This window comes from Chlamydotis macqueenii, chromosome 3 (assembly GCF_036417535.1).
Source record: "Chlamydotis macqueenii isolate bChlMac1 chromosome 3, bChlMac1.mat, whole genome shotgun sequence".
NCBI classification, from domain to species: domain Eukaryota; kingdom Metazoa; phylum Chordata; class Aves; order Otidiformes; family Otididae; genus Chlamydotis; species Chlamydotis macqueenii.
In genome coordinates, this window is record NC_141558.1 from 77,721,361 (window position 1) to 77,745,761 (window position 24,401).

At 37.9% G+C, this 24,401-nt stretch overlaps 2 protein-coding genes across 16 annotated transcripts in view; one reads left to right on the forward strand and one right to left on the reverse strand.

Annotated features, from left to right (window-relative positions):
• PACC1 (proton activated chloride channel 1) overlaps positions 1–13,465 on the forward strand; it is a 101,996-nt gene extending 88,531 nt beyond the window's left edge. For 11 of the 14 annotated variants that reach the window (XM_086744889.1, XM_086744880.1, XM_086744881.1 and 8 more), the window contains 2 exons: positions 405–509; positions 2,301–3,033. In XM_086744889.1, the coding sequence (XP_086601015.1) occupies positions 405–509; positions 2,301–2,462 (267 nt within the window). In that variant the 3' untranslated portion in view covers positions 2,463–3,033. The other 3 variants (XR_015258152.1, XR_015258151.1, XM_086744886.1) reach the window with 3 other exon arrangements.
• Positions 5,036–24,401, reverse strand: part of PPP2R5A (protein phosphatase 2 regulatory subunit B'alpha) — a 46,541-nt gene continuing 27,175 nt past the window's right edge. The window contains exons 4-14 of one of the 2 annotated variants that reach the window (XM_086744876.1): positions 19,887–19,979; positions 17,857–17,987; positions 17,589–17,648; positions 16,289–16,397; positions 14,420–14,491; positions 13,865–13,918; positions 10,663–10,713; positions 9,552–9,671; positions 9,341–9,468; positions 7,058–7,159; positions 5,036–6,261 (exon numbers count right to left, since the gene is read on the reverse strand). In XM_086744876.1, coding sequence (XP_086601002.1) covers positions 6,129–6,261; positions 7,058–7,159; positions 9,341–9,468; positions 9,552–9,671; positions 10,663–10,713; positions 13,865–13,918; positions 14,420–14,491; positions 16,289–16,397; positions 17,589–17,648; positions 17,857–17,987; positions 19,887–19,979 — 1,053 coding nt within the window. In that variant the 3' untranslated portion in view covers positions 5,036–6,128. The remainder of the gene's footprint in view (positions 6,262–7,057; positions 7,160–9,340; positions 9,469–9,551; positions 9,672–10,662; positions 10,714–13,864; positions 13,919–14,419; positions 14,492–16,288; positions 16,398–17,588; positions 17,649–17,856; positions 17,988–19,886; positions 19,980–24,401) is intronic. The other variant, XM_010126390.2, reaches the window with a different exon arrangement.

Here is a 24,401-nt window from a genome sequence, read left to right on the forward strand (position 1 = left end):
ATTCATTCATGAGAACTTCTGAAATGCTATATTACTGTAAGTAAATGAATTTTGTAAATGAAATTTCCCCCCTTGAAAGGGAAAAACTACGTAATAAAATAAAGCCCCTGGCTACTACTGTAAAAATGGTAGTGCAGTGTTTTACTAAGTGAGAAACAGGAAAAGAATATGAACGTGAGACAGATGGGGGAAACTGCCCTTGCCATATTTTGGGAGCCTATTGTTCCAGGTAGAGAGGAAGGCTGAACTGGAGATCCCTACACAGTCTGCTATTTTTACCTTCTTATGAGCCTTTTCTGTTGCACAGAAGATTCATTATACCACTGAAGAAAGTAACCTGCACATTGCTTTTTTTTTTTTTTTTTTTTTTTTTTCTTCTCCTTTCCCCCCCCCCCTCTCTCCAGACTAGTGTGGTTAACTATATTGACCAGAGAACTAAACCAAGAAGTGACCAGCTGTTTTTTGTGGTATTCGAATGGAAAGATCCTTTTATACAGACTGTTCAAGATGTGAGTAACCTAAGCCCTTTTTGAATCATTGTCTGACTGTACATGGTCATGGTTCTTGTGTGTGTATGCACATGCCTCTCTTACCTCACTCCAAGCAGAAAGTCAGAGGAGGAGTGAGGTTACTTCTGAAATTTCAGTCTAGGCACTTCCTTATATCCAGTAATGCATGTTCTGTGGAGGTCAAGGCCAACTGGTGCCTTTCCTTGGCTTGGTGATGCTCAGCATTCTGTTGCAGCTGGAGGTACATGCAGCCGAGAAAAAGGATGTCTCCTTTGCTCTAGCAAAGCGTACCTTCGGGTCAAGTCTGAACTTTCTCCTTAAATAAGCGTGCTTGGGTTAATGACCTTTTTTTTATTAATTGACAAGTAAGAAATTGAGGCTTAAATCAGAATTTAAAAAAAAGTGTGTTTTTAATCTCTTATTTGAACATCATTTGGTAGTGTCATTAAAATGCAGAAGCAGCACCTTGACTGCAGCATTTTGAGCTGAATTTAAGAGGTGTGTGATATTCCAGATAAGACCACTGTCACTCACTGGAGTGCTTAAAAAGGGTGCAGGTGTGCGCTGTGGGTGCGTGTGCTTTAAGCATATGAGCTACACCTTGTTTACTTGGTGTTCACAGGGAGAAGGTCAGCTACAGAAAAACACCTTCCCCAGAAAAATGTAGAACAGCAAAGTATGCAAAGACAATATGTTTAAAATTTTACATTTAAAATTCAACAAAGTCAGTCCATCACCAGCAAAATCCAGAGGATTCTTGTTTTCTTGCCTAAAACCAGAGTATGAATGCAGACCCTGTGGGTCAGGAGGTGGTAGCTGGTCCTTTGCACTCCTGCTGTTGTGTCTGTGCTGGGGCTGGGCACGCTTCTCAGTGCAGGCACGTCCCCAGCTGCAAGAGCCCAGTCCTGTTCCCAGCAGCTCGTGCTCCTCTCTGCCAGATGGGGTTCACAGCTCTGCTGTCTTTGAGCTGAAAGCTGCCCTTGATCCGGTGGATTGGGGTGCTTGTTGCCTGTTGCTGAAGCAGCCACAGTTCACAAGCACTGGCAGCCAACGCGGCTGCTTTTAGGAGGATTTACAAATGCGGAAAGCCTGTTTAAGCCCTTCTGGCTCTGGTGGTGACCTACTCATGCTACACCGACCATCAGAGTTGCGGACTCCAGGGTGAGTCCCAAAACTGTGTGCTAGTTTATTGCTGCCTAGGCCTAGCTCTGCTTGCTTCATCTGAGATCCTAGAAGTCATCCTTGTGCCTAGAGGTGTGACAAATATTGCAAACTATAAATAAACTTAACTACTCTTGAAGGAAACATAGTTAAAAAATAGAAACATAAAATACTTGCTGTAGATCTGCAGAACTATTTGCTGCTGTTAAAGCCTGGTTTAGCATTACAGTGCTGTCTTGTTAAAGCTTTCCAGTAATTGCTTTTTAGCTTTGTCTTCTGGAAGAGCCATCTTTAATGTGTCTGCTTATTTTTGTACTCTTTAAATAATACAGTAAATCTGTAATCTTAAAATGATCAGTTTAACTGTATCTCTAACGTTTTAAACAATTCAATAACCTGAAATAGTATAAAAGGAATTCAGCAGCTAGTACAGTGTGTTTTCTTCCTGGTGGAAGGAGTCAGAAAAACCATGATATGAGGCAGATGTGTGAAGGCACTACAGGCCACCTCTGGAGCACAAAGGAATATGCTGCAAAACACTCTGTTTGAAAAAAATCAGTTGTTTGTTACTGAACAGGTGTAATATATGCTGAGTCAGACAAGGGGAATAATATTTTTTATCTCTTTCAGATTATCACAGCAAATCCCTGGAACACGATTGCTCTTCTTTGTGGTATCTTCTTGGCTCTGTTTAAGGCAGCAGACTTTGCTAAGCTGAGTGTTAAGTGGATGATCAAAATTCGAAAGAGACATCTGAAGAGGAGAAGTCAAGTAATGAACCACATAAGCTGAGACTAAGACTGCCTTTTAACTATTCATAGCAGAAGGGATAGAAAATAACTGGAATAAACTTCGATCAGCAATACAGCAATTAAAGATGCAAAACAGGTATGTTTTCTTCAAGAAAAATGATGGCTGAGGAACAGCCAACTGAACTGACCATCAAATTTCAGAAAGGAGCTAACTCTAGGACAGGTCTAACACACACTCATGTTTTTCTATTCCAAATTTAACACTTTCCTCAATAAGTGAGGGGACCAGGGGAGAAGGAGAGAATTCACTAATGCTCAGAAAGTCAACACTGTAGCGGTTCTAAGAAGTTCTAAAGAAAGGGAGAGCGTTTGAATGCTCCTTCGAATGAGAGACTATTTAACTTCTGCATGAGCTGACCTGTATCTGCTACCATCATGCAGTTACTTCCTTGACTGCATTTAGTGGAAGGTAAAGCACTCACCAGAACAGTCTGGCCTCCCCTCTCCAAAATATGTGTTCAGACAAAATACACTGGAATTCTATTATGTGTCATTTTTGATTAAAAGTACAGTGACTTTGACTTTAATATTAAAAAATCCTTCAAATAAAATATTGTGTACATTCTTTGAAACTCCCTGCTCTCAGATTCAGCTGGAGCTTTACAGGAGGTAGTCCAGGCAGGAGTATTATGGCAAGAAGATAAAGTGAAAACCAAAACTCTATTCCTGATCAGCCCAACTCAAAGTAAACTCAAGCAACTCAGTACCTGGGCACCTGAGCTGATGGTAGAGGTCAAAGTCTGTCTCAGGCTGTTGCTCTTCCCTCTTCCCCCACTCTTTGCTAAGGAAGTAAAAAATAGTCTTTAATCAGCCTGGCTTTTACATGTGATTCTCTGTTAGACAGAGAATGTGCACTGATGAACTGCACTGTGGTGGTGTTACCTTTTTCTTCCTTATGTCCTTTATTAGTCTAGATGCCTAACTCACTCAGACTGGTGGAGGCTACAGGGCAGTAGTGCACCACTGTGTTTGCACTGAAGTTTTTTTGTTGCAAGGAAAGGAGCATTTCAAGTACTATTTTGCTGCTTCCACCCTCTACTAAGAGTATTAATATAGTAGTAAGCATATCAAAAGTATTTTGGAACAATACTTAACTACTTTCAGCTGATTTCCAGAGCAAACCAAGGCATTGTATTAACCAAACACAGCCTTAAACAAGGGAGCAATGAGTCACTGTAATAAGAACAATGAAAGAGCAGCCAATGTAGGCAGCATCTGAGTTCTCCTATGTCCAGAGAGGCAGGGCTGTCAAACACCCAAGTGTTCCTTTAGCAAGTGATATTACAGCAGCTATTTCTTGGATTTTACAAAAATATTTAGAAATAACAATTTGATCAGGTACTAATGCATGCATGCTGCTGCATTTTTGGGTTTGTTTTTTTTTTTGCTAATGAGGTCAGAAAAGGTAAGCTGGAAGACAATTTAGCCCCAGCTCTGGGTATGTAGGAGGTGTGGCTAAATAAACAATGCACTCCTTTCTGCAGCACTTAATGTATTTTATTAAAAAAAAAAAAATCCCATAGTAGTCAGCTTCAGTCACATCTCAGCTCTCAAGATACTTTGTTTCCTAAGGAAATGCTGTTACTAGAGCAGGCCAGCTGATTCCAGGCAAGAAACCTCTCTTCTGTACTTATTTACAGGAGTGATTCTAATAGCAAGCATTGCACAGTTTACTTGGAATGGCCTCTTGTAGCTACAGTGTTGTTTTTCCATTACTTACTCTTGATGTCTGTATTTGTAAATTTTTGAACAAGTCCTAACAACTACAAATGCCAGTAATTTGTTCTTTGTACCATTCTAAGGTAAGTGTTAAGATTCCCCAATGTCTGTATATTTCTATTTTATACCTCAAATGGAGGGGCTTATTCTATGGAAAAAAAAAGGCACTAAAGTACTAAACTGAGGTTAACTGTGTCTGCATGACTGTCATCTTCCTCCTGAGCTGGCACAGTGCACACATGCAGGCCTCAGTGCTTAAGACCTGGTTTCAGGACTTCAAGAAACACAATGAAAAGGAAAGGATTTTTCCTCCCCCCAAATTTTGAGCAGCCACTTACCATGGTAGTCTACTTTGGTCAGCTGATTATAGAGTCTTTTTATATAAAACTGACATGTACAGAGTAGCAACTAATTGGTTGTGATCAGATGGAGCTACTGGAAGCATAAGTCACTTCTGGCAGTCTTATTCCTGTTTCCTCTGTGAAACACAACTACTTAGAGACAAAGTAACAATAAAAGTGTAATAAAGTCAACTCAAACAGTGTAGTAGAGACTTCCCCCCTGGAAACTGCTTGATTTAAGTCAGTAAAGCAGCCAAGCAATAGGTAGAACAAGCCCTGACCACCACCTGCTCTGTACTAAACAGAGCAGAACAAAGCCTTCAACCCTACTCCTAACAATGAAACCCCAGCAGCACCCTGCACCTCCAACATTTTTGCCACTCGATGAAAAGCCACAGGTTATTCAGACACATGCAGTTAAAAGGTTGTTTGTAAAAGCCATTCTAATTCTCCTGGTCTTTATAAACACAAAGATGTGATATACAGTACTAAATACAAACATAAAGACTTTATTGAATGCTGCTCAGTTCCCCAGAGATCTTTCATTACAAAAGTTTTCCACACAACTGCAATTTAAGAGATTGGAATGGTACTCTGATAAAAGATGTGAAAAATACTTGATCAAGTAAACAGACAAGACTTCTATTGTCAAATTTCCACCTTTAAGAAACAGACTGCATTTTCTTTAAATAAAACAAGGAACTATTGACATCCTTCTCTTCTTACTAAAAAAGAAAAGTAATCCCGATTTTGGTCTCATTCTTCAGTCTATGAGATGCTAAAACTAATGCCAAAACATCCCAGATGGTCTCTAGGAGACCTGCACTACTTGCAGGGAGCCCTTGGGCTGACAAGGAGCATCATTGATGGGCTCTCTAGAGGAAGCTCCATCCTCAGCTGTAGCAGGAGGAAATATCTAAGTAGCACAGGACCAAGAGGCAGTGAGAATGGGGTGGCAGCACTCACCAAGGGCTCAGTCACACACATGGACCACCCTAACCTGTTCAAGGTGACTTTCTCACCCTACTTTGCCTCGTTCTAGTGTGAGCTTTATATAAATCTAAATCTGAATCCAATCAGGAATTCAAGGACAGCACCATACTTTTTAGTGCTGTAAGGGGCAGATACTGAATATCTCAAGTTACTGGTAACGTACCTTGGTTTTATTTGAGAAAATACAGCACAACTAGAAGCCTTTTCTATAACCTTAACCAAAGTATGCAGCAATGTGAAAAGCACATATAAAACAAGGAAAAATGTACATAGCAAACTATACCACCTATGTGCAACACAATCAAAAATTCAAGTCATAATTCTCACCACTCCCATAATTATTTCACTCATTAAGGATGATAATTCAGTTCTATGAAACGTTGGAAGTGACAGTATATCAATAATTAGACAAATTTACAATATGCTGTGGTAATGACATCACTTAACTGCTGTATTTAAATTCAATTCTTTACATTTGCCAGAGAAAAAAGTTGGCTGTGTCTATTATACTGATGAGGTTTCTTTTGCAAATCCTTATATATTTCAAAAGGGTACAAAAAAGTATGTCTGCCGAGTCAAGGTGGTCATTTCTTTTATTTGGCACTTGTATTGTGTGCATTGAGCACATTGTGAGTGCTGTTCTGCTTCTCTGCCATCGCCTTCTTAAGCTTTAACTCCTCTAGCTTTCTCCACAACTCTTCACGTTCCAATTCTTTCTTTTTCTCTCTGTAGAAAAGAGTGAAACATCAGTTTCAGATATGCTTTAAGTGCAATGTGGAGATGCAGTTACTTAACAACTGAGATTTACATCTAGCAATTCCTCTTGAAAGTTTTTCTCCAAAGCTATTTTTAGAGGCAATTACAGTTTCCTCTATTGAAAAGCCAGTGTACAAATTGGTAAACAGTTAATGGTAAAACTGTAACTTTGTTCCAGCAAACTCAGACAACTGCTGCAGTGTGATTTTGTACAGATGACTGCAATTCTAAGGAGGTTCTTTATCACATGCAAACAAATTAAAAGAGTAAGCGTCTTAGGGGGAGAAAAGCACAACTGTTGAAAGGAGACTTAGCATGTGGTCTCAGCTGGCCCGGGATGACGTACGCCCTGTCTCCCCTAATTCCAGCAGTACTGCTGAGTAGGTTAGTAGGATAAGAGAGAGGTTTTCGCTGAGCTATGAAGTATTCTCCAGCTCAGCTTTGTTCACACAACCCACCCTGAAGCACCAAGAGCCAGCAGCCAGTGTGCCCTCACAGCAGCAGCTGAGCCCAGTTTCCCCACAGAGAAAGTGGGGAAGTGGGTGCTTCTTACTCAAGTGACACTCAGCAGCAAGTATTTGATGAGCAGGTCCACTACAGAACCCCGTAGCCACAACAGTTAGGTTTTGTTTCTTTTCAGCTGGTTTTACTCTTCTTTTTATTAAGGCATTAGTTATCTTAAATATTGTGTTCTTTACCTCCTTTAAACCCACTCTTAATTCTAGATAGGTATTAATCAACGTGCATTTAGAAGAAAAATGAGTACCTTTGCCTCTCTGCTTTATATGAGCTTGTAAGTTCATCAAAAAGCTTGCCATTCATTTCCATCAGGGTTTTCAGCACATTATATACCAGTGCCACAATAGTTCTAGAACAGAAGGAACACAACCATTAGATTTACTCAACACAAAGTTAACTTCAGTAAACAAGTGTTCAATTTCTTTTTTGGGCTCTCAGCTTCTTATTTAAGATACTACTGTAAGGTCAGTGAGTTTCTGAAACAAAATCCTTTACTATAATTTCCTTTGTAAATTAATAAAATGCATATTTAAACTTTTTTGAAATGGCTGTTTAACCTCAAATTCCTGACTCCTGCAATTGCACAGGAGATAATTACTGGTACTGTGGCTCTACTATAAAGCCATTTGATTACGTTAACATTTAATAATTTTTACAACAATTTTGTAATATTTAAGTAAGGAAATAGGAGAGTCTAGAAAAATAAACTTCTGGCTAATGGCTTCAAGACTGGGCAAAAGAATGCAGCAGAGGAGCCACAGGCACATGGTTTAATACAGCTACTAAAAGCTCTACCAGAAGCGTTTCTGGGCGCAGATGGTTTTGCTGCGTATGCCCCATTAGAGAACGGAATTGAAAACATCAGATAATGGTTTCTGGTACCTTAGCTTCTTTAAGAAACTAACCAGCTTGAGCAATAGTGGCTGTGCCTTTACATGGCTGTCCATATTTCCATGTTAGGCATTACTCCTTTTTTTTGAAGGCATTGATATTTCATTAAGTTACCTTAAATATTGTGGTGTTTACCTCCTTTAAACCCACTCTTAATTACATACAGAAATGCAAAAATAGCAGTGAAATTAAACATTAAGGAGGTGCCTATCATTAAGCTTACCACTAATCAAAAAAGTAGGTAAGCTGCCTTCTCCATCTTTCCCCTTGCTAGCAGTTCACCTTCACACAGCAGTATGGATTGTAAGGTTGTAGAGCAGGGGGGCCGTGCAGTCTTGTGACCCTGAAAAAGTCTTGTGACCTGGTCAAAAGGACCAGGTTTGCCTTTTCAGTACACTCTGTCCATTGTGGCACAAGGAGATCTCCCAGCTATTCTTCAGAGGCCCTATGCTCATTCAAAACACACAGTATACTTAGCCTGTCTACATGCCTTTTTTTTTTTTTAGCACTGGCTTTCATGTGGTTTGAAGACAAAAGCTTATTCAGGGTTTTGATTTTCTGAGAGGAAAAGCATGATTTTGAGCAAAGTAGTTAAGCCCCTATCAGGCAGTTAGATGGATGTAAGCACGTTACTCTGCCCTCCAAAACAGATTAAAATGAAAAGGTCAGTCTTTCTTCCTCAAACTTCCTCATACTCAAGGTATACAGTTATCCTGTGTCTTTCATTTCCTTCATAAAGAGCAACTTCTCTCTGCAGCTATGGAAAGAGGTCCTAAGTACTAAGTAAGGAGACCTTCGTTGAGGTCCTAAGTACTATTAATGCTCCAAGAACTAGTTCTCCAAAATTTATGTTCAGTCTCAACTGGTACATTTGCAATTAGACACGCATGATTTCAGAGCCTCTAAGGGCTTAAAACAGCTCTGATGTAACTTCAAAGTTGTGGGAGGCTCCTGCCTACCCTGGCTTTTACCTGTACGAGCTTTACACTCTACAAATTGACTTGCAACTCAATTCAGGATGCTGGACACAAGCAAACTTTGCTTTTGAGTATTTCACTGTAATTACTGCTTCTTTCAAACGTGATATAAAAATACTGACATTTAACCTGTGGCATTAACTGTAAAATGAAGCAGTCACTCATTTCTTATTCCTACCATACTTTGTAGTGGGAGGCAACTGCTCTTCTCCAATAGTATCTTTCTCCCTCTTACCTCACTGGGCAGCAGTAACTACTTATGAAGACACTGACAGAATTCTGTTCCTCTGAAGTGGGAAAGGACAGCAAGTCATAATTACAGCAGAAGCATCCCTTAACAATTGTTTTGGTCTAAGTACTATTAATTTGCATTTGTAACTAATGCATAAGATCAAAGGTGAGTACAGTATCAAGACTGTCATCAAATTCCCTCATACTTTTTCAATAAATTCTAGTTCTCCCATCATAAGAATGCAGAACATTGAAAACATGATACAGCTGAAAATGATGTACATTTTAGCACCCGTAATCTCATTTCATCTAATTTAAATTAAAATGAAATAATATTTACAGGCTTATGATCTGAACTTGAAATAGTGGACAATTTATTTATGGTATTATAAATATAGAGTTAAATAAAGGTAAAGGTAAACATTACATACGGATTCCAGTGTTCTTTGGAGATCTTGTATAAACTGCCAAACATAATTGGTAGAATTTTATCAATGTTCTCCTCAATCAGGCTAAGAATATATTCATTATTCCAGAAGTACAAAGCTCTTTCTGCAACCTGAAACACAAAGTTCAGGGGTCAACAACCACAAAATAAATTACTACAAGTGATTTTTTTTTTTTAACATTTTTTTTTTTTACCTGAAAATGTGAACTTGATACACACTTGGATATTTGCTTAAATAAAGGCTCTTCTATTTTTTTGAATTGCGTTGGTTCTATTACATCTAAGATTTCTTCAATTTCACCTAAAAACATGACCTGTTTGTATAAAAGAAATAGATCAAGAAGTATGAGAATGTTTTCTATCTCCATTCTAAACAGAAACAAAATACCCTTTATACATTAGTCATGAATCCTGCAATGAACACTGTATATAATTACAATGCATTTGACATCCACAGGTTTTTTGCAGCCTGAAAGCAGTCAATCACCAGTTGCAGCTACCAGGTTACAGCTCGCATCTTGCATTGCTTCTTTTGTGTAATTGCTCTAAACACTTCACAGAACTGCTTCTGCAGAATATGTTTTTCACAGTTAAAACAACCATGCCAGAACATTATATTTCTTCGAGAATGGCTGCAGAGGTTACCATTATCTGAGATCTCCAAAGAAGCTTCTGAAGTGATAAATAGTTAATTCCTGTTTTAAATTACAACCAGCAGAACACGAGTTAGGTGGCACAGAAAAATTTAACACCACTCACTCAAACAAGGACAACAGCATTAAGAACCCCACTTCTAAAGAGCTGTCGGGAGGTGGGATCTGGTAGCATAGATAAGACTCCTGATTTTTAAACTCATTTTAACTACATAGAAGAAACCAGAAAAAAAAATTAATTTCCCAAGACCATTTAAAGTTATTTTTATACTACAGAAAAAGAATCTATGTATGCTTTACTAGACACTTACTCAGCATCTCAAATGCTAAGTCTGGCACATTGCAGATTACTACCTCCAGCCTGGTCTGTATCTACTAAAATACTTCTCACCTCTGAAAATTGTTTCTCTATACAGTATCTTAATGAGAATGCAACTTTTAATATAGTTTTAACATAGTAACACCATAGTGAGAACCAACATACAAAACAATTGCACCGAGTTGCAGGACAGAGATGAGTGCCTCAAGAAGCTTCAAGAACTGCAAGTTTTCTGCAAGATCTCTTGAAAAGCAGAGCAGAGGTGAGGCATGTGAACCTGCCACATTACACTGTACATCACAGCAGACACCAGAATCAAGACACAAAACCAACCTCTTTCTGACTGCAAGTTTTGGGCCAAAATTTGAGTAATCCTCTGATTACCTAAATTAAAAATACAAAAAAAAAAGTTAAAGCAGAACAAGTTTCTGTTACATATTTGATAAGATTTAAAAAAAAAGGTACTAATTTGCTTTTCCTTATCCAGAGGTCCAGTGAAATTTGAATACAGCTAAATGTAGTTCCACTGAAAATAAATACTGTGTTGTGTCCTTTAAATATTTATCTTCTTTAGCTTATCAGAATAATTTAGACACTTATCACTTCACAAGTCTTTGATTATGCCTTCACACTCTGCTCCCATCCCAGAACATACATTAATTGATAGGATGCATCAAAGCATCACAAAATGAAGTTAACTCCCCTGTGGCTAGATTTCCCAGACTTATTTTTTGGTCTCCTACTCATCCATACCTTGGAGAGCACCTGCCTTGGCACCAAGGTTTGAAGCCCGAGTGCAGATGGTGTACGCTGAATGCACAAACCGGGCTACACAGAGGAGTCATGGCCTCCACCACTCCATCAGCCCACACAGGTGACCACTTCGCTGCTGTGCCCCCACAGGCAGAGCTCCCTCCCTGACCTGCCAGTACAGACCCGGCCTCCTTGCTGTCCCCCACAGACAGAGCAGGAGAGCTGGGACAGACAGCACAGTGAGTGGGTGAGGAGAAATTTGAAGCTCTTCCATTTCAGTGCAATTACCTGATCTGGCAATTCTCCACTCACCCACTTCTCCACCCTCAAGGAGTCAGACGTGCATAAATTAATTACACTTGTTTCTCTAGATTCACAATTTAAAGCAGTTATGTAAATACACTTAAAATCTAGGGCCATTTTCTGTTAATTAGCTTGTAACTGAATGACTATTATATACTATTCAGATTCTGTATCTTTAAAGAACAAACCTGAACATTTACAGGTATAATAGCTCATTCTGCCAACACCTTCCCTTACCCCAGAACAATTCAAGTAAGCCAAAAAATTTCAGACAAGGACATCTGCCAAAGAAAAGCTGTGAGAACCTACCATACACCCCTAATTGGAACATTAATTTACTTGTCTTGAAAGTGTAAAATTGAGTTTGCTGGAAGAGTTCAGTTTCCAGCACTTGTTATTGTAAAAGTGTTAAATACACTTCACTACACAGACTGATATTCTCAACTTGATAAAGAAATAACATGTTTGTTCTGAGTCTAACAGTGCAGACCTCAACAAGATACCTATGCCTTGCTCCTCAGAGGGTCAGTTTCCAGCTCAACTATGCTTTCATATTAAAAAGCTGATATATGCATATTTATGTTCAAAGATTTTATTCAAATAAATATCCAGCATGAATGCAGATCTGAAATCCTGCTGCTCTTACTACACAAAATTCTTAAGATTAATAATTCTCTTTGAACGACAAAATTCCCATAAAGTGACTAAGAACACTAGGCACCTACTAGAAAACTTATCTTATGTACAAGGACTGCATGTTTAGCCGATTTCTTCAATGTAAAGGCCATTGCATTTAGCAGGGTTAGGTAACAAACTCTTCTTGTCAGCTTTGCAAACATCAGGACTGACCTAAGGCAGACTACCATAGTTACAAGAGCTCGGATTCAATGTCCTCTAAATTGACCCTGAGTGACAATTCCTGCCAGAAAAATAACAGTAAGGTACTTGTGAAGACAGCCTTCTGATGGAGTTCTCAAAATATTACTTGACCTAAAGCAAAGAAATTCCAAATGCTATCTTATTGGTTGCCCCAAATTTTAACATCTGCTTTTCAAACATTTCAGAAAGACTCTGAAATGAGTTCTTGTATCTTCTCCATTCTGAATTCATCTTTACTGATGGAGATGCAACTAGACTTGTAAACTCTATAGTCCAGATGAAGTCTCAGAATTGCACTATGGCACTCCTACTCCAAAAAGCCCTGCCTTCTCGCTTCAAAGTTTGGGCCTGGATCCTGCATGACACTTTTGTAAATTCATATCAGGCAGTTCTGACTTGGTCACATTGTCACTTCATTCAATCTTGCAGGTTTTTATATACTACACATCTGATGCTCACATCTCAGCTGTAACTGTCAAAATGACTGGATTGTTTCATTGCTTGGCTAAGGAATAAGGCTTCTACAATTCCTTGCTCCCCATCTTATCCATCAAAACAAGCTTATTGACAAATATAGCTGGCAACACTGCAGTACAGGGGGAAAGAAGATGCTTCAAGCAGACAAGGCAAGTTTATAGACAGTCAGGTCTACCACCTTCCACCACCTACAGAATAACTTGTCTTCTGATGAGAACATCAATACTTAAGTGGCTGTGCAGAAAACAAGCTTCCACCAAAAGACTGGTTAAGAGCTATATTGTTTCCACAAGGCTGTTTATATTTTTTTCTTTATAGAAAAAAAAAAATAGATTCTGCATAAGCTCTTCATTTCTCTGTCACAAAAAGAGATAAAGTATTTAAATATCAACATATCCCTACCAGAAAGACTTCTGATTGTCCAACTAAAACCAGTTTCTGTCCTAGCGGGTCTGACATCAGTCTGTGTCCCCATGGGCTGCTGCACTGCCCTGAGCCTGAATTCTTCTTTATGGACATTGCATGAAGCGCTGCAAACCCCTTTTTAGCTGAGCTGTCAAGATGTATCATGGGAGATTCAGTCTGGCAAAAGCCACTGATGCCGGAAGCACCTGTATTGTAACTGCCAAGAGGCACCCCAGTAACTAAAGAGACTGAACAGAAATATTGCCTTTGGAATTTCAGAGTCCTTTCTGTCTAAATAAAGTATTGTTATTCTTTCCAACTTTTATTTTGGGATTGTTTATTCTCTAAAGTATTTCAACTTTATGCAGTGGCTAGGCACAAGCCATCAGCACCAAAAATATTGAAATTTTGGTTCTTACCAGGAGGGAATACAGTTGTTGGATGTTTTCTCCTATGAGGTAGTTTGCATATCAGTGGTTCAAACTTGTTTAAGTTTGTGCTCTCTCTTGGTCATAGGCTAAGAGATAACTGCCCTTTCAAACCCAGAGTTTTCTTGACAACTGTTCTAGATTTAATTTTTTTTTCTTTTAAAAAAAACAAACTCAAACACACATATGGATCATTAAGATAGCACAGACAGCACTGCTATACAATTCTAACAAGTTACACTGAAATATTTAGTTAAAGACAGAAAAACATTCAACTGAAGAATACTTACAGGCTCTGTTAAAGTTGTATCTTTTTCCAGGAACTGTACAACACAATAGGCGAGCTAGAATGTAAGTCATATGATTATTTAGTTTAAGCAGACACTGTTTAGACATTGCAGTATAACTAAATATCACAACTTATAATGGAAGCGCTTCAGATTGGTGGGGCGGGGGACCCAACCTAAAACACCCCTATATACAGCCATTTTAAATTCTTCCAAACTGAACAGCAATTACAGCAGCAAGATATACAGGCCTCTCTATCTTACAAAAACTTCCTGCATATAAAAAAAAAAAAAAAAACACTTTTTTTTTCCCATCCTAGAAGAAAATTACTTTTAAGTTGAACAGATATTTCCCTAACTCAGATCCAGTATCCAGACAGATTTTTCTCAACATCAATTCATGTATTAACATTAAAAAGCTATACTTTTCAAAAAATTGTATGGCATAAAAGGCAATACTTTCAGTCAGAAAAAAATGCTTTAGAAAAAGGTTTGACTGAGCACATATAGCTCAAGTGCTAGACATCTACAGCACGCAACACTCAGTGATAAGATTACAGGGTCACAAGAGATCAGGCAGCATCTGTCCAGCTGAGTATCCTGTCCCCAGCAATGGCCAACAACCACCACCTGTGGAAGAGTGTATGAAGCGGGGAAGCATGACATGATTAAGTCACCACTGTGCTCTCCCAGCCTCTAGTGATTTTTGTCCAGGGGTCTCTTCAGGCCAAGCATGATATTGTATGTTATATAATTATTTATTGTTTAGTTACTCAGCACATAGTTAAGTAACTAAACAACTGTACCTCTGCCCAGTACAGACACCACACAATAATCCTATTACTGAAGTAGTTACAATCCTAAGTCTAACCCACTAAGATTGATTTTAAGAAGTCACAGTATTTTTCATCTCACAATATAAAGCAAAGACAAAAATTATTTACTTCATTACACATACGTTTCAACACTTAGGATGCTTGAATTCAAGCATTACCTTTCAATTCTTTAAAAAAAAAAAAAGTTATCCCAAAGCAGATAATTACAATGCTGTAATTACAACAGGTCTAATTTATTTCTTTTACCCTTAGGCTAAGGATGCATATATGTAGATTTAAAAAAGAATAAGTGTCACATATTAATCTCAAAATCCCATTACATATATTGTACAGTAACGCTTTATTGTTCAAAGACACAAAGACTCAAATTTAGTTCAGCTTTACAGCTTTAACTTTTAAGAACAGGCTAAACACGTACTGTAGCAAGAAAGCAACTAGGCCGCTCCTGATTGCAAAGCGGATTTAATACTGGTTTACACCTTCAGCATAACAGGAAATGCACAGTGCTGAAATTACACATGGCACCAGTGGTTTAGGAAGGGACAGACTGAGTAGCCTGGTCAGCAAACCAAATGCTACTTCCAGGTACACGGTACAGCTGAATTAATAGGACCTTTTCAGGTCCTGATGAACGGGATTAAACATATCCTAGAAAAAAGGAGAGCTTGCTGTACTGATCTCTCAGTGGGAACGCCTTTGTTAAGTGACTGGCCCCTTTCATATCACTGACTTACTCCACAGAGCAGCCTATTGCATAGCAATAAACTACAAAGTGATTTAATTAAATTAAAACTTTATCTGAGAATTAGGAATTAACTGAGCTCTTGACTTGAGAGTCAAGAGTTTGTAGGCTATATAATCACAATGATTTCACTTTAATTACAAACTCACTTCCTTGTCTCTTCAGTCTATAAGGACCTGTATTAGTGCGCTGACTAAGTCAACAAAGCAAGTTTTTAATTAGCCATAGCAGAATTACTTGCAAGTTTGCATCAAATGTATTAAATAGTCAAGTGCCGTATGTCTGGAAAGGATATACGTTATTCCTCAAATAAAGTGCCGACTATCTGGGCAAAGTATAAGAATGGAAGTCAAATGAAGAACTAAAGCATCCTGACAGCATGCCATGGATCTACGTAATTTCTAGGTGATCCAGAGAGCCACTATACATTTCTGTAATTTATATCCAACATTCTCCTCTCCCCATCACTAGAATGGTTTTAGAAATAAAAAAGCATTTCTGAAACAAGTACCTGGCCATTCCTTTATATACAGCATTCATATGTAACAAAGGAAGTGATAACAGAACAAGGTCCTGGGATTAAATGACAAGACTAGCAAGCAAAAAAGCTTCCCACTTCAGTTGACATGACTAACTTGCTGTTATACTCTTTCACTTTTAATATATGCAAAATATTATCTCAAAATTAACATTTAGACATAAGATCTGTAAGACCTTTTAAGAAAACAGTGACTGAATTTGCAAATATTTTGATATATTGTTATGATAGCATGTACTGCTTTAAATCTCCTTAGTTTCAAATGCAAATACAAAAAACCCCACCATTCTTAAAAATAGGCAAAAGCTTACCTGTGCATGAAACAAAGCTAATCCCTTTGCAGTATGCATGGGAATCAGAACCTTCATAAGGAACTGTTTGTGTTCTGCTTTCAGTGGCAGTGCAAAACCATTGATAATACTGAAAACATGAATAAGCAGGATTTATTTTTATTAAAAAATAATTTCTTCCTAGCAAGACAAGAATTTCTCAAGAGACACTCCATTTCTGATTCAATTTCTAAACCTGATTATTCTGAAGCCATAAAATAGCTCTACAGATGCACAACCTTTAAAGCGTTGGTATCATGCAAGTTTAGACTCTTGGTAGGAATACCAGAGAACCACAGTACTGTAAAATATTTTTTACCGTGAGGCCCATTAAGTAAAACAATCTATAGTAAGTCTTGCTGTCTAACTGTAAAGCTTAGGCAGATGCATCAGGAAGCTGATCCATTTCACCCACTAGCAACTTGCAGAGAAGAAAAAAAAAAAAATATATATATATATGGCACATAATTTTGAACTATTTTAACACTGCAGTTTGAGCATTTGAGATTGTTTCCCTCCAAAACAAAGTTAAAAATTGTCTCATGGATTCAGTAACCTTATTTTTAAGAGTTGATGAGTCACAGCACAGACAAGAGTCCTTCAGAAAGAGGCTGGGGTTTTTCTTTCACCAACCTATATTTTAGATATGTCGAGAAAATAATGGTATCCCTTTTAGTTGATTTTAATGAAAATTTGTTCTACAACAGTTTCACAATATTTGGATTTTCAGTTAGACCAGTAATATTTATAAAATTTTATACTGTGAAATATATGTGACAGTTTTGGAAAAGCGGTAGAATACTACCGTAAAAAACCTTCAAAGTTAAAAATTAAACTAGTGAAATAATGTCAAAGAGATAACTAAAAAACCCTATAAGGCTTTCCTGAATAGAATTTAATCTTCAGCAGGCTGGTTTTCTTTAAAGTATTTCGTTCAGCATCAGGGCAAAAGTTAACATTCATTTTCTGAATCAAAGAACAAGTCATCTATCAGATACAAGATAAGCAAGAGTAGATATTCCTGACAAACAAGGGCCCTTGAGAAATATTTTGCCAGTCATCTTTAAAATTTGCACTGAAAAAGAATAAATTATACTCTATATCCTAATTTGATATTCACACGGTAACCCAGACAGTATTAGATTATATCAGTGACTGCACTTCATCACCTGCTACTGTAATAATTCTCTTCCCCTCTCTCCATTCCCAAAGCAAGAAAGCTGAAGCAAACACCCACAATAACACTTTATATTTTTTCTGTGTCAGATCAAACCAAACTTACCTTCCTAATATCTCAAGAAGTTCAGCAACACCATTGAAGTGCTCCGTTTCATATATAAACCTGTTACAAAAAAAGACAACCATCAAAAATCAAAACGGCATCAGAGTGCCCAAAGAAACAACCTTTAATAAGCTTGAAATATGAAAGCCAGATCACAGACCACAACCAGGTCTTTCATTTCAAGAATAAATCACTGCAGACCCAGACCATGAAGGCAAGATAAAAATATTCCTCAACCTAGTCACACACACACACATATACAGCATACCTGAGGAAAATGTTGTTAATTTGTTTCCTGATGAATGCTCTTAAACCGAGGAATTTTCCATAAATTCGATGAAGAACTGTCTTTAGGAAATCACGTTCTCGTGGGTCTTCACTGTCAAAGAGCTCCAACAACTTTGAAAATTAAACTGAAACTTATTACTTTTGAAAGACTTAAATTTTGTTATGTTACCGACTTGAGTTTTATCTTTAATTTACAAGTTTACATTAGAAAAATTAGAATCAATTTAACAAAAAATTTTGTTTAGATGTCAATATTATATTTTCAAAATTAGACTTCTAATAAAGCTGATTATTTTTTTAAATAAACACAGCAGCTTCATTCCTTTCAAAAGTCTGTATAAAACAGACAAAGTCATTCCAACAACTATTACACTACCAAAAAAAAAAAGCAATTGTAAGAATGAGATTATCAAACCGTAGGTAAGCAGTTTACCTTTGGTCTTTAAGAAATCAGAATGAATTATATCTGTGTCAGATATTTACAATTTCTTAATTAAAATCCTGTACTGCTTAGTTCGAAAAGCTACCGTGTCTTGAAGGTTAAACAAAGGCATTCCTACACAAGAAATGTCACAATTAGTGATTTAATATGGAATGGGTCATAAAATAAACAAAAGATACGTAATTAGTAACTGATCCTCTGCTAACAGACTAGATGCTGCAATAAGCTAGCAAGATTTTCCACACTTTTTTTCTTCTAGAAATTTTCCCAAGGATACAGAAAAGACCATACTCAGTTGAAGACATCGAAAGATATTTGAATCCCATTACAGACCATTATTTTAGTTATTTTTTTTCCTGCATGTCCAAGTAAGAGCATATTCAGAAATGCTAATGCACTCAACAAGTCAGTAACTCAGCTCAAGCAGTCACTAAAGTCTCCTGCTCAGTCCAGGTCTGTGAGCTTAGGTATGTCTACACTAGGCAGTATAAGCGACTGGAAACAGCCTTGTTCGGGCTCATTTCATTTTTATATTTAGAAGGAATTTCTCAGGGTCACTACTCCACTTTTTCTCCATATATAGCTAGCTGTTCATTGCATTGTCTTTCTTGTACTCTAGAGAAAGATCAAGTGAAACGTCAGGAATTGAAATTCTGCAACATGGCTCTTAAGAGCCACAGGTCAATTAGTAAATTGGATACCCACAGCCAATGGGCTATCAGCAGCAGGCCTAAATTTTGTGGGGAAAGTTGAATAAAACAGACAAGAAGAAAAAACCTACAAACAAGAACAGTAAAACAAAACAAGTGGAAATTAAATGCAGTCACTGAAGGCGGGGAGGGAAAGCATCCATCTATGTTTTCACTTTTCACTGCTGTACTGTGATGGCCTGCCAGCACTCACTCTTCAGACACTGAGCTTTTCCTTGACAAACATGTATTTTGGCAGGGTAAAAGAAAAAAACCCACTGAGTTAACCTTGGACAAAAGTTGTTAGGGTGTTCTACAGCCTAATTCTTTGAGAAGTTACATTTTCCTATGCACTTTCTTACTTGATTTTCCTTCTGTGGTTAGCACACAACAGTAAAGAGACCGACACTCTAAATAACACACATCTAATCACAAGTTAGCAGGTGCTGAAACACATTTCATATACAATAAGTACACTAACTTTTTTACAAGAAAGAAGTCTGCTGTTAAGTTTCCCTATTATAAACTTATGAAAAAACAAAGAGTACTACAAAAATTTAATTAGCACATTGTTGATTTGACTGGAAGTTACAAGTCATTAAAAACACAAGTTATATTTACAAATTACAAATAACTTGCATTGCAAAATGCAAGGTTGATATCTGAAAACAAAGTGTTTCTGAAGTTACTAATTACATGTAGCCTGTGTGGTATGATGTGCTGTTTATTTAATCTTTGTCAGAAACCACTGTTGGAACAACTAAAATTCAACCCTGTGTCAACATGAAACCTTTAATATTCTCCTTAGCTGTACAGTCATCTGGTAAATTAAGCTTGAGAGGTGATCTTTAAATCTGGGGGTGGGAAAACTCTACATACCTGCTGTACAAACTTCTGGTCAATATATCGCTTTGCAATGCTAGGCTGAAAATCCGGGCTCTCCAAAAACCTCAGGAAAAATTCATACACCAACTACAAACATTGAAATGAAAATTTTGAAGTTAGTACGTACACTATAACACAGATCTCAACCCTGCCCCACCACCAAGTCAGTGGGACTATTCACATGCTTAAAAGCTACAAAAGGAAACCAAAACCTAAGACACTACTGCTTAAATCACAGCCACTACTGGAATTCACTGTAAGAATTACAGTAAGTATCAAGAACATTTTAATTCCCAGAAGAGTCAAAGCTTAATAAATAATCTAGTGAAAATATCACTATTAGATTAAAACATATGACATACATTCACACTTTCCACTATATTAAGAATTTATTATGTAGAAATAAGTTACCGAACACTTATCAACACTGAGGGTAAAATTAAGTGACCAACATCACATAATTCCTTAAAGAGATGAAGAAAAATCTGCTAAATAAGTGTTCCTGAAATTAAGTTTCAGCTGCAAACTCTGAAAATGAAAGTTACATTTAAAAGCTGAATGAGTATACATAAACTTAAGAGTTTGGCTTCACATTAGGTTTCTGTATCCTGGACACTCAGTTCAAACAGGACACTCTGCAGATTTATCTTCAAGATGCTTTATATTTTCTAGCATGTTATTTCTATTGAGTTTAAGTCCCGATGCGCTACAATCCCACAATGCCCACAGGTGAAAAACCAGACAGGAGATAGAGATAGTGAGGGCCTGAGGTAGCAGAGAGGCATGAAGAAGCCAGAGCACAAGTCTCATATTCAAGGGTTCATTAGAAGTCCAAGATACAAAATACTATACTTCCATAACAGTGGCAGATTTACAGAATACACATAAGGCATCTCTTAACCAAGACAGAATTGAGAGGAAAGACCTCTTATGTTTAGATACATTCAGGGCTGCTTATGTTTTCAACATCTATTTCTTAACTCCATGGTAGTTAAGCAACTGATTAGTAGTAATACTGAAATTTAGATACACAAAGACATCACTGACTGTACTGCTAAATAAAACCCACACAGAGCTGTAGTCCTACTCACAGGCATGTATTTCAACTGTTACCACTATGAGTACTTACTAAATTGATAGCCAACACCTGAGTAACTCAATTATAATTAAGTTCATTTGAGAGAAGTGCTTGACAATAAGTACTTCTTATCTAGAACATTTGAGATGACAGTTACTCATGCACAGCCTCAAGGAGGGTATGCTGTATCTGCGATGCAGAAGCTCAGAAACACAAATTCCCCTTCAGTTTCTTCCCCTCTGACAGATTGTAACAAGAGCTTTTCAAATGAGCAGTTTAAATGTATATGAATTTAATGTAAAAAAACTGCATTAAAACCCAAGCTTCCCTGTATAGCTTTGATTTGTCTTCTTGTGCATAAACACAATAGCACATAGCTGCACAATAGACAACATAGGACAGAATTTTTGAAAGCCTGGTAATACACAATGCAAGAATATAATTTAAGTCTTGCCATACTTCATCCTCTGTCTTAAAGAGATCAACCACGGCTATTTAAAGTCTTCATCAATGGGCCCCATGTGAACCTCCTGAGGTTCAGCAAGGCCAAGTGTAAGATCCTGCACACCCGTTGGGGCAACCCCCAGTATCAATACAGGCTGGGGAATGAAGGCATTGAGTGCAGCCCAGCTGAGAAGGACTTGGGGGTACTGGTCAATGAAAAGCTGAACATAGCTGGCGGTGTGCACTCACAGCCCAGAAAGCCAATCGCATCCTTGGCTACATCAGAAGCAGCACGGCCAGCAGGTTGAGGGAGGTGATTCTGCCCCTCTATTCCACTCTCGTGAGACCCCACCTGGAGTACTGTGTCCAGTTCTGGAGCCCCCAACATAAGAAGGACATGGACCTGTTGGAGAGGGTACAGAGGAGGGCCTCGAAGATGATCAGAGGGCTGGAGCACTTCTCTTGTGAGGACAGGCTGAGAGAATTGGGGCTGTTCAGCCTGGAGAAGAGGAGGCTCCAGGGAGACCTTATAGCTGCCTTTCAGTACCTAAAGGGGGCTTATAAGAGAGATGGAGACCAAACTTTTTAGCAGGGCCTGTTGTAATAGGAAAAGGGGTAATGGTTTTAAACTAAAAGAGGCTAGATTCTAGTTAGATATAAGGAAGAAATTTTTGACAATGAGGGTGGTGGAACACTGGAACAGGTTGCCCAGAGAGGTGGTGGATGCCCCATCCCTGGAAACCTTCAAGGCCAGGTTGGATGGGGCTCTGAGCAACCTGATCTGGTTGGAGATGACCCTGTTCGTTCCTCACAGAGGGGCTGGACTAGATGACCTTTAAAGGTCCCTTCCAACCCAAATCATTCTATGATTCTACTAATCTTTTTTAAGATAGGAACTAGATAAATTCATTAGTTGTTTGTATTGAAATGGGAAATATATGGCTGGAGGGAGGTTATTAGCACAGCTTCACAGGGATTATTTTTTTAATTAAATTTCATTAAATATTTCTGTAATAAATTCCCATACTAAATATTTATGTCAGTGACAACAACAAAGAATAGTCACATCTGATAACTGTTTAGATGATGATACAATATCGGAAGCTAGCACCAGGACAAAAAAAAAATCTAATCAAATAAGAAGAAAAAAGTTATCATTAAAAAAAAGACAAGTTGACTCTGAAGGCCTAGAATAATGGAAAAAAAAAAAAAAAAACACCCACACAAAACAGGATGAAACTCAAGGACTGCAAAGCCACAGCTAGAGATCCAAAAAAAAAAAAAAAAAAAAAAAAAAGCTCTGCTAAGCATTTGCAACAAGCCTTTAAGCTGAGGAAGTGTTAACCATAGGATGACTAAGATCCATCTACACAATGAAGCCACAGAAGTGACAGATGAAATCCTGGGATATTCCAGGAAGACACTGACAGTAGATAGAGATACAGAGTCCTACACATGCTTGAGGAAATGTATTCAAACCTGAAAGGATACAGAAAAGGAGCGTCTAGAATTGTGATGGGATAGAGCACTTTTTACGAGTGAAGACTAAATTGGCATGTTTTATTTTCCCTAAAAGACAGGGGAAGGACAATTACAGCTTCTTTCCATAAAGAAATATTGGGATTGCAATAAACATCAAGCAGAAGAACTAAATTAAAACATAGTTCTGTAACACCTTGGTACAAGCTATCAGAGATTAAGTTTAGGTTATCAGTCAGGATCAAAACCAAGGTACCATCTCATCTACAAGATAGAACAAGTCAATATTAATGCAAGATTTTAAATATTATGACTAATCAGTTACACGTCTCATTTCTAATATAGGGAGAATATGCATTAATAACCATTTGAATGTTTCATATAACACATGCAATTCCAGAACCACGAGTGTCATTGTAGTTCTTAAAGAGCTTTCAGAAAAAAAAACAAAATACAGTACTCAAATTCAGTTTCTGAGCTGTATCAGGGAAGTTTTGTGTACTGAAGGAGTATTTCTGCAGTTTTGATGCTTACAGAATCATCTAGCTTCCTGATAATTAGTACCACTGCTTCTAGAATATGTACAGCTGGTAAAAGGTATAAAATAACTGGAAACCCTTGGGAGATCCGTGAAGTTTTGTCTGAGGCATTTCAGGAAGCAAGCTGCAATGGTCATTTCTGGATAGTCAGCCTCTCCCTTCTCCTGTATGCTAATATTTGCAAGCTTAGAAGCATAACAGCAACTACAAACTATGGAGACAGAATGGATTCTAGCCACAACAGGTACCAGCTACTCCTAAGAAGTGGGGGGGGGGGGGGGGGGGGGGAAATGTGCTCAACTTTCTTGAAGCATTACCAGCATTACCAGTGGAAATAATAAATCACAGGAAAACTGTTGGATTTAGTAGCTTTGGTTCTTTGGTTCTCAAAATCGGTCTGCTTGGGTCAAAGAGCTATGAAATATTACTCTTGTTATTTAAATCTTCTTTCTTGCAGAGACCACTAGAATATTACACCTCTAAGCTACCAATTCCACCAACTCTGCAACTCCCCAAGCTTCAAAATCCACAGTGGCCTTAATGCCAACCTGTTCAATCTAGTTTGCTGTTCCAAACCACTTTGAGTGTTGCTTTAAAACAATGTCTTTCAAGTGGCACTCATTTTACTGAAGGTCTAGCATCTTTTGTTTTGACTACACACACTGACAACTTACTAAGCCATTATCTATCATTTTATTTTATAGAGAAATGCGAACAGATTCAACCAGAGAAGAGCAGAGATTCAGCTTTTTTTTCTTTTCCCTCACAGAAAACTAGCTACCTGACTGCCAGATCAGGATAGGGTTCTGAATTTGTTTGCAACTGAGCAATCACAAATCACCCCAGCCAAAGACTTCCCCCCCAGCAGTTCTTTAGACTATACCAAACGTAATTATGGGTTTTGATATCAGGGCATGGGGAGAGGGGAAACAGGGGTGTGCACACCCCTTTCCTCCATACACCAAATTT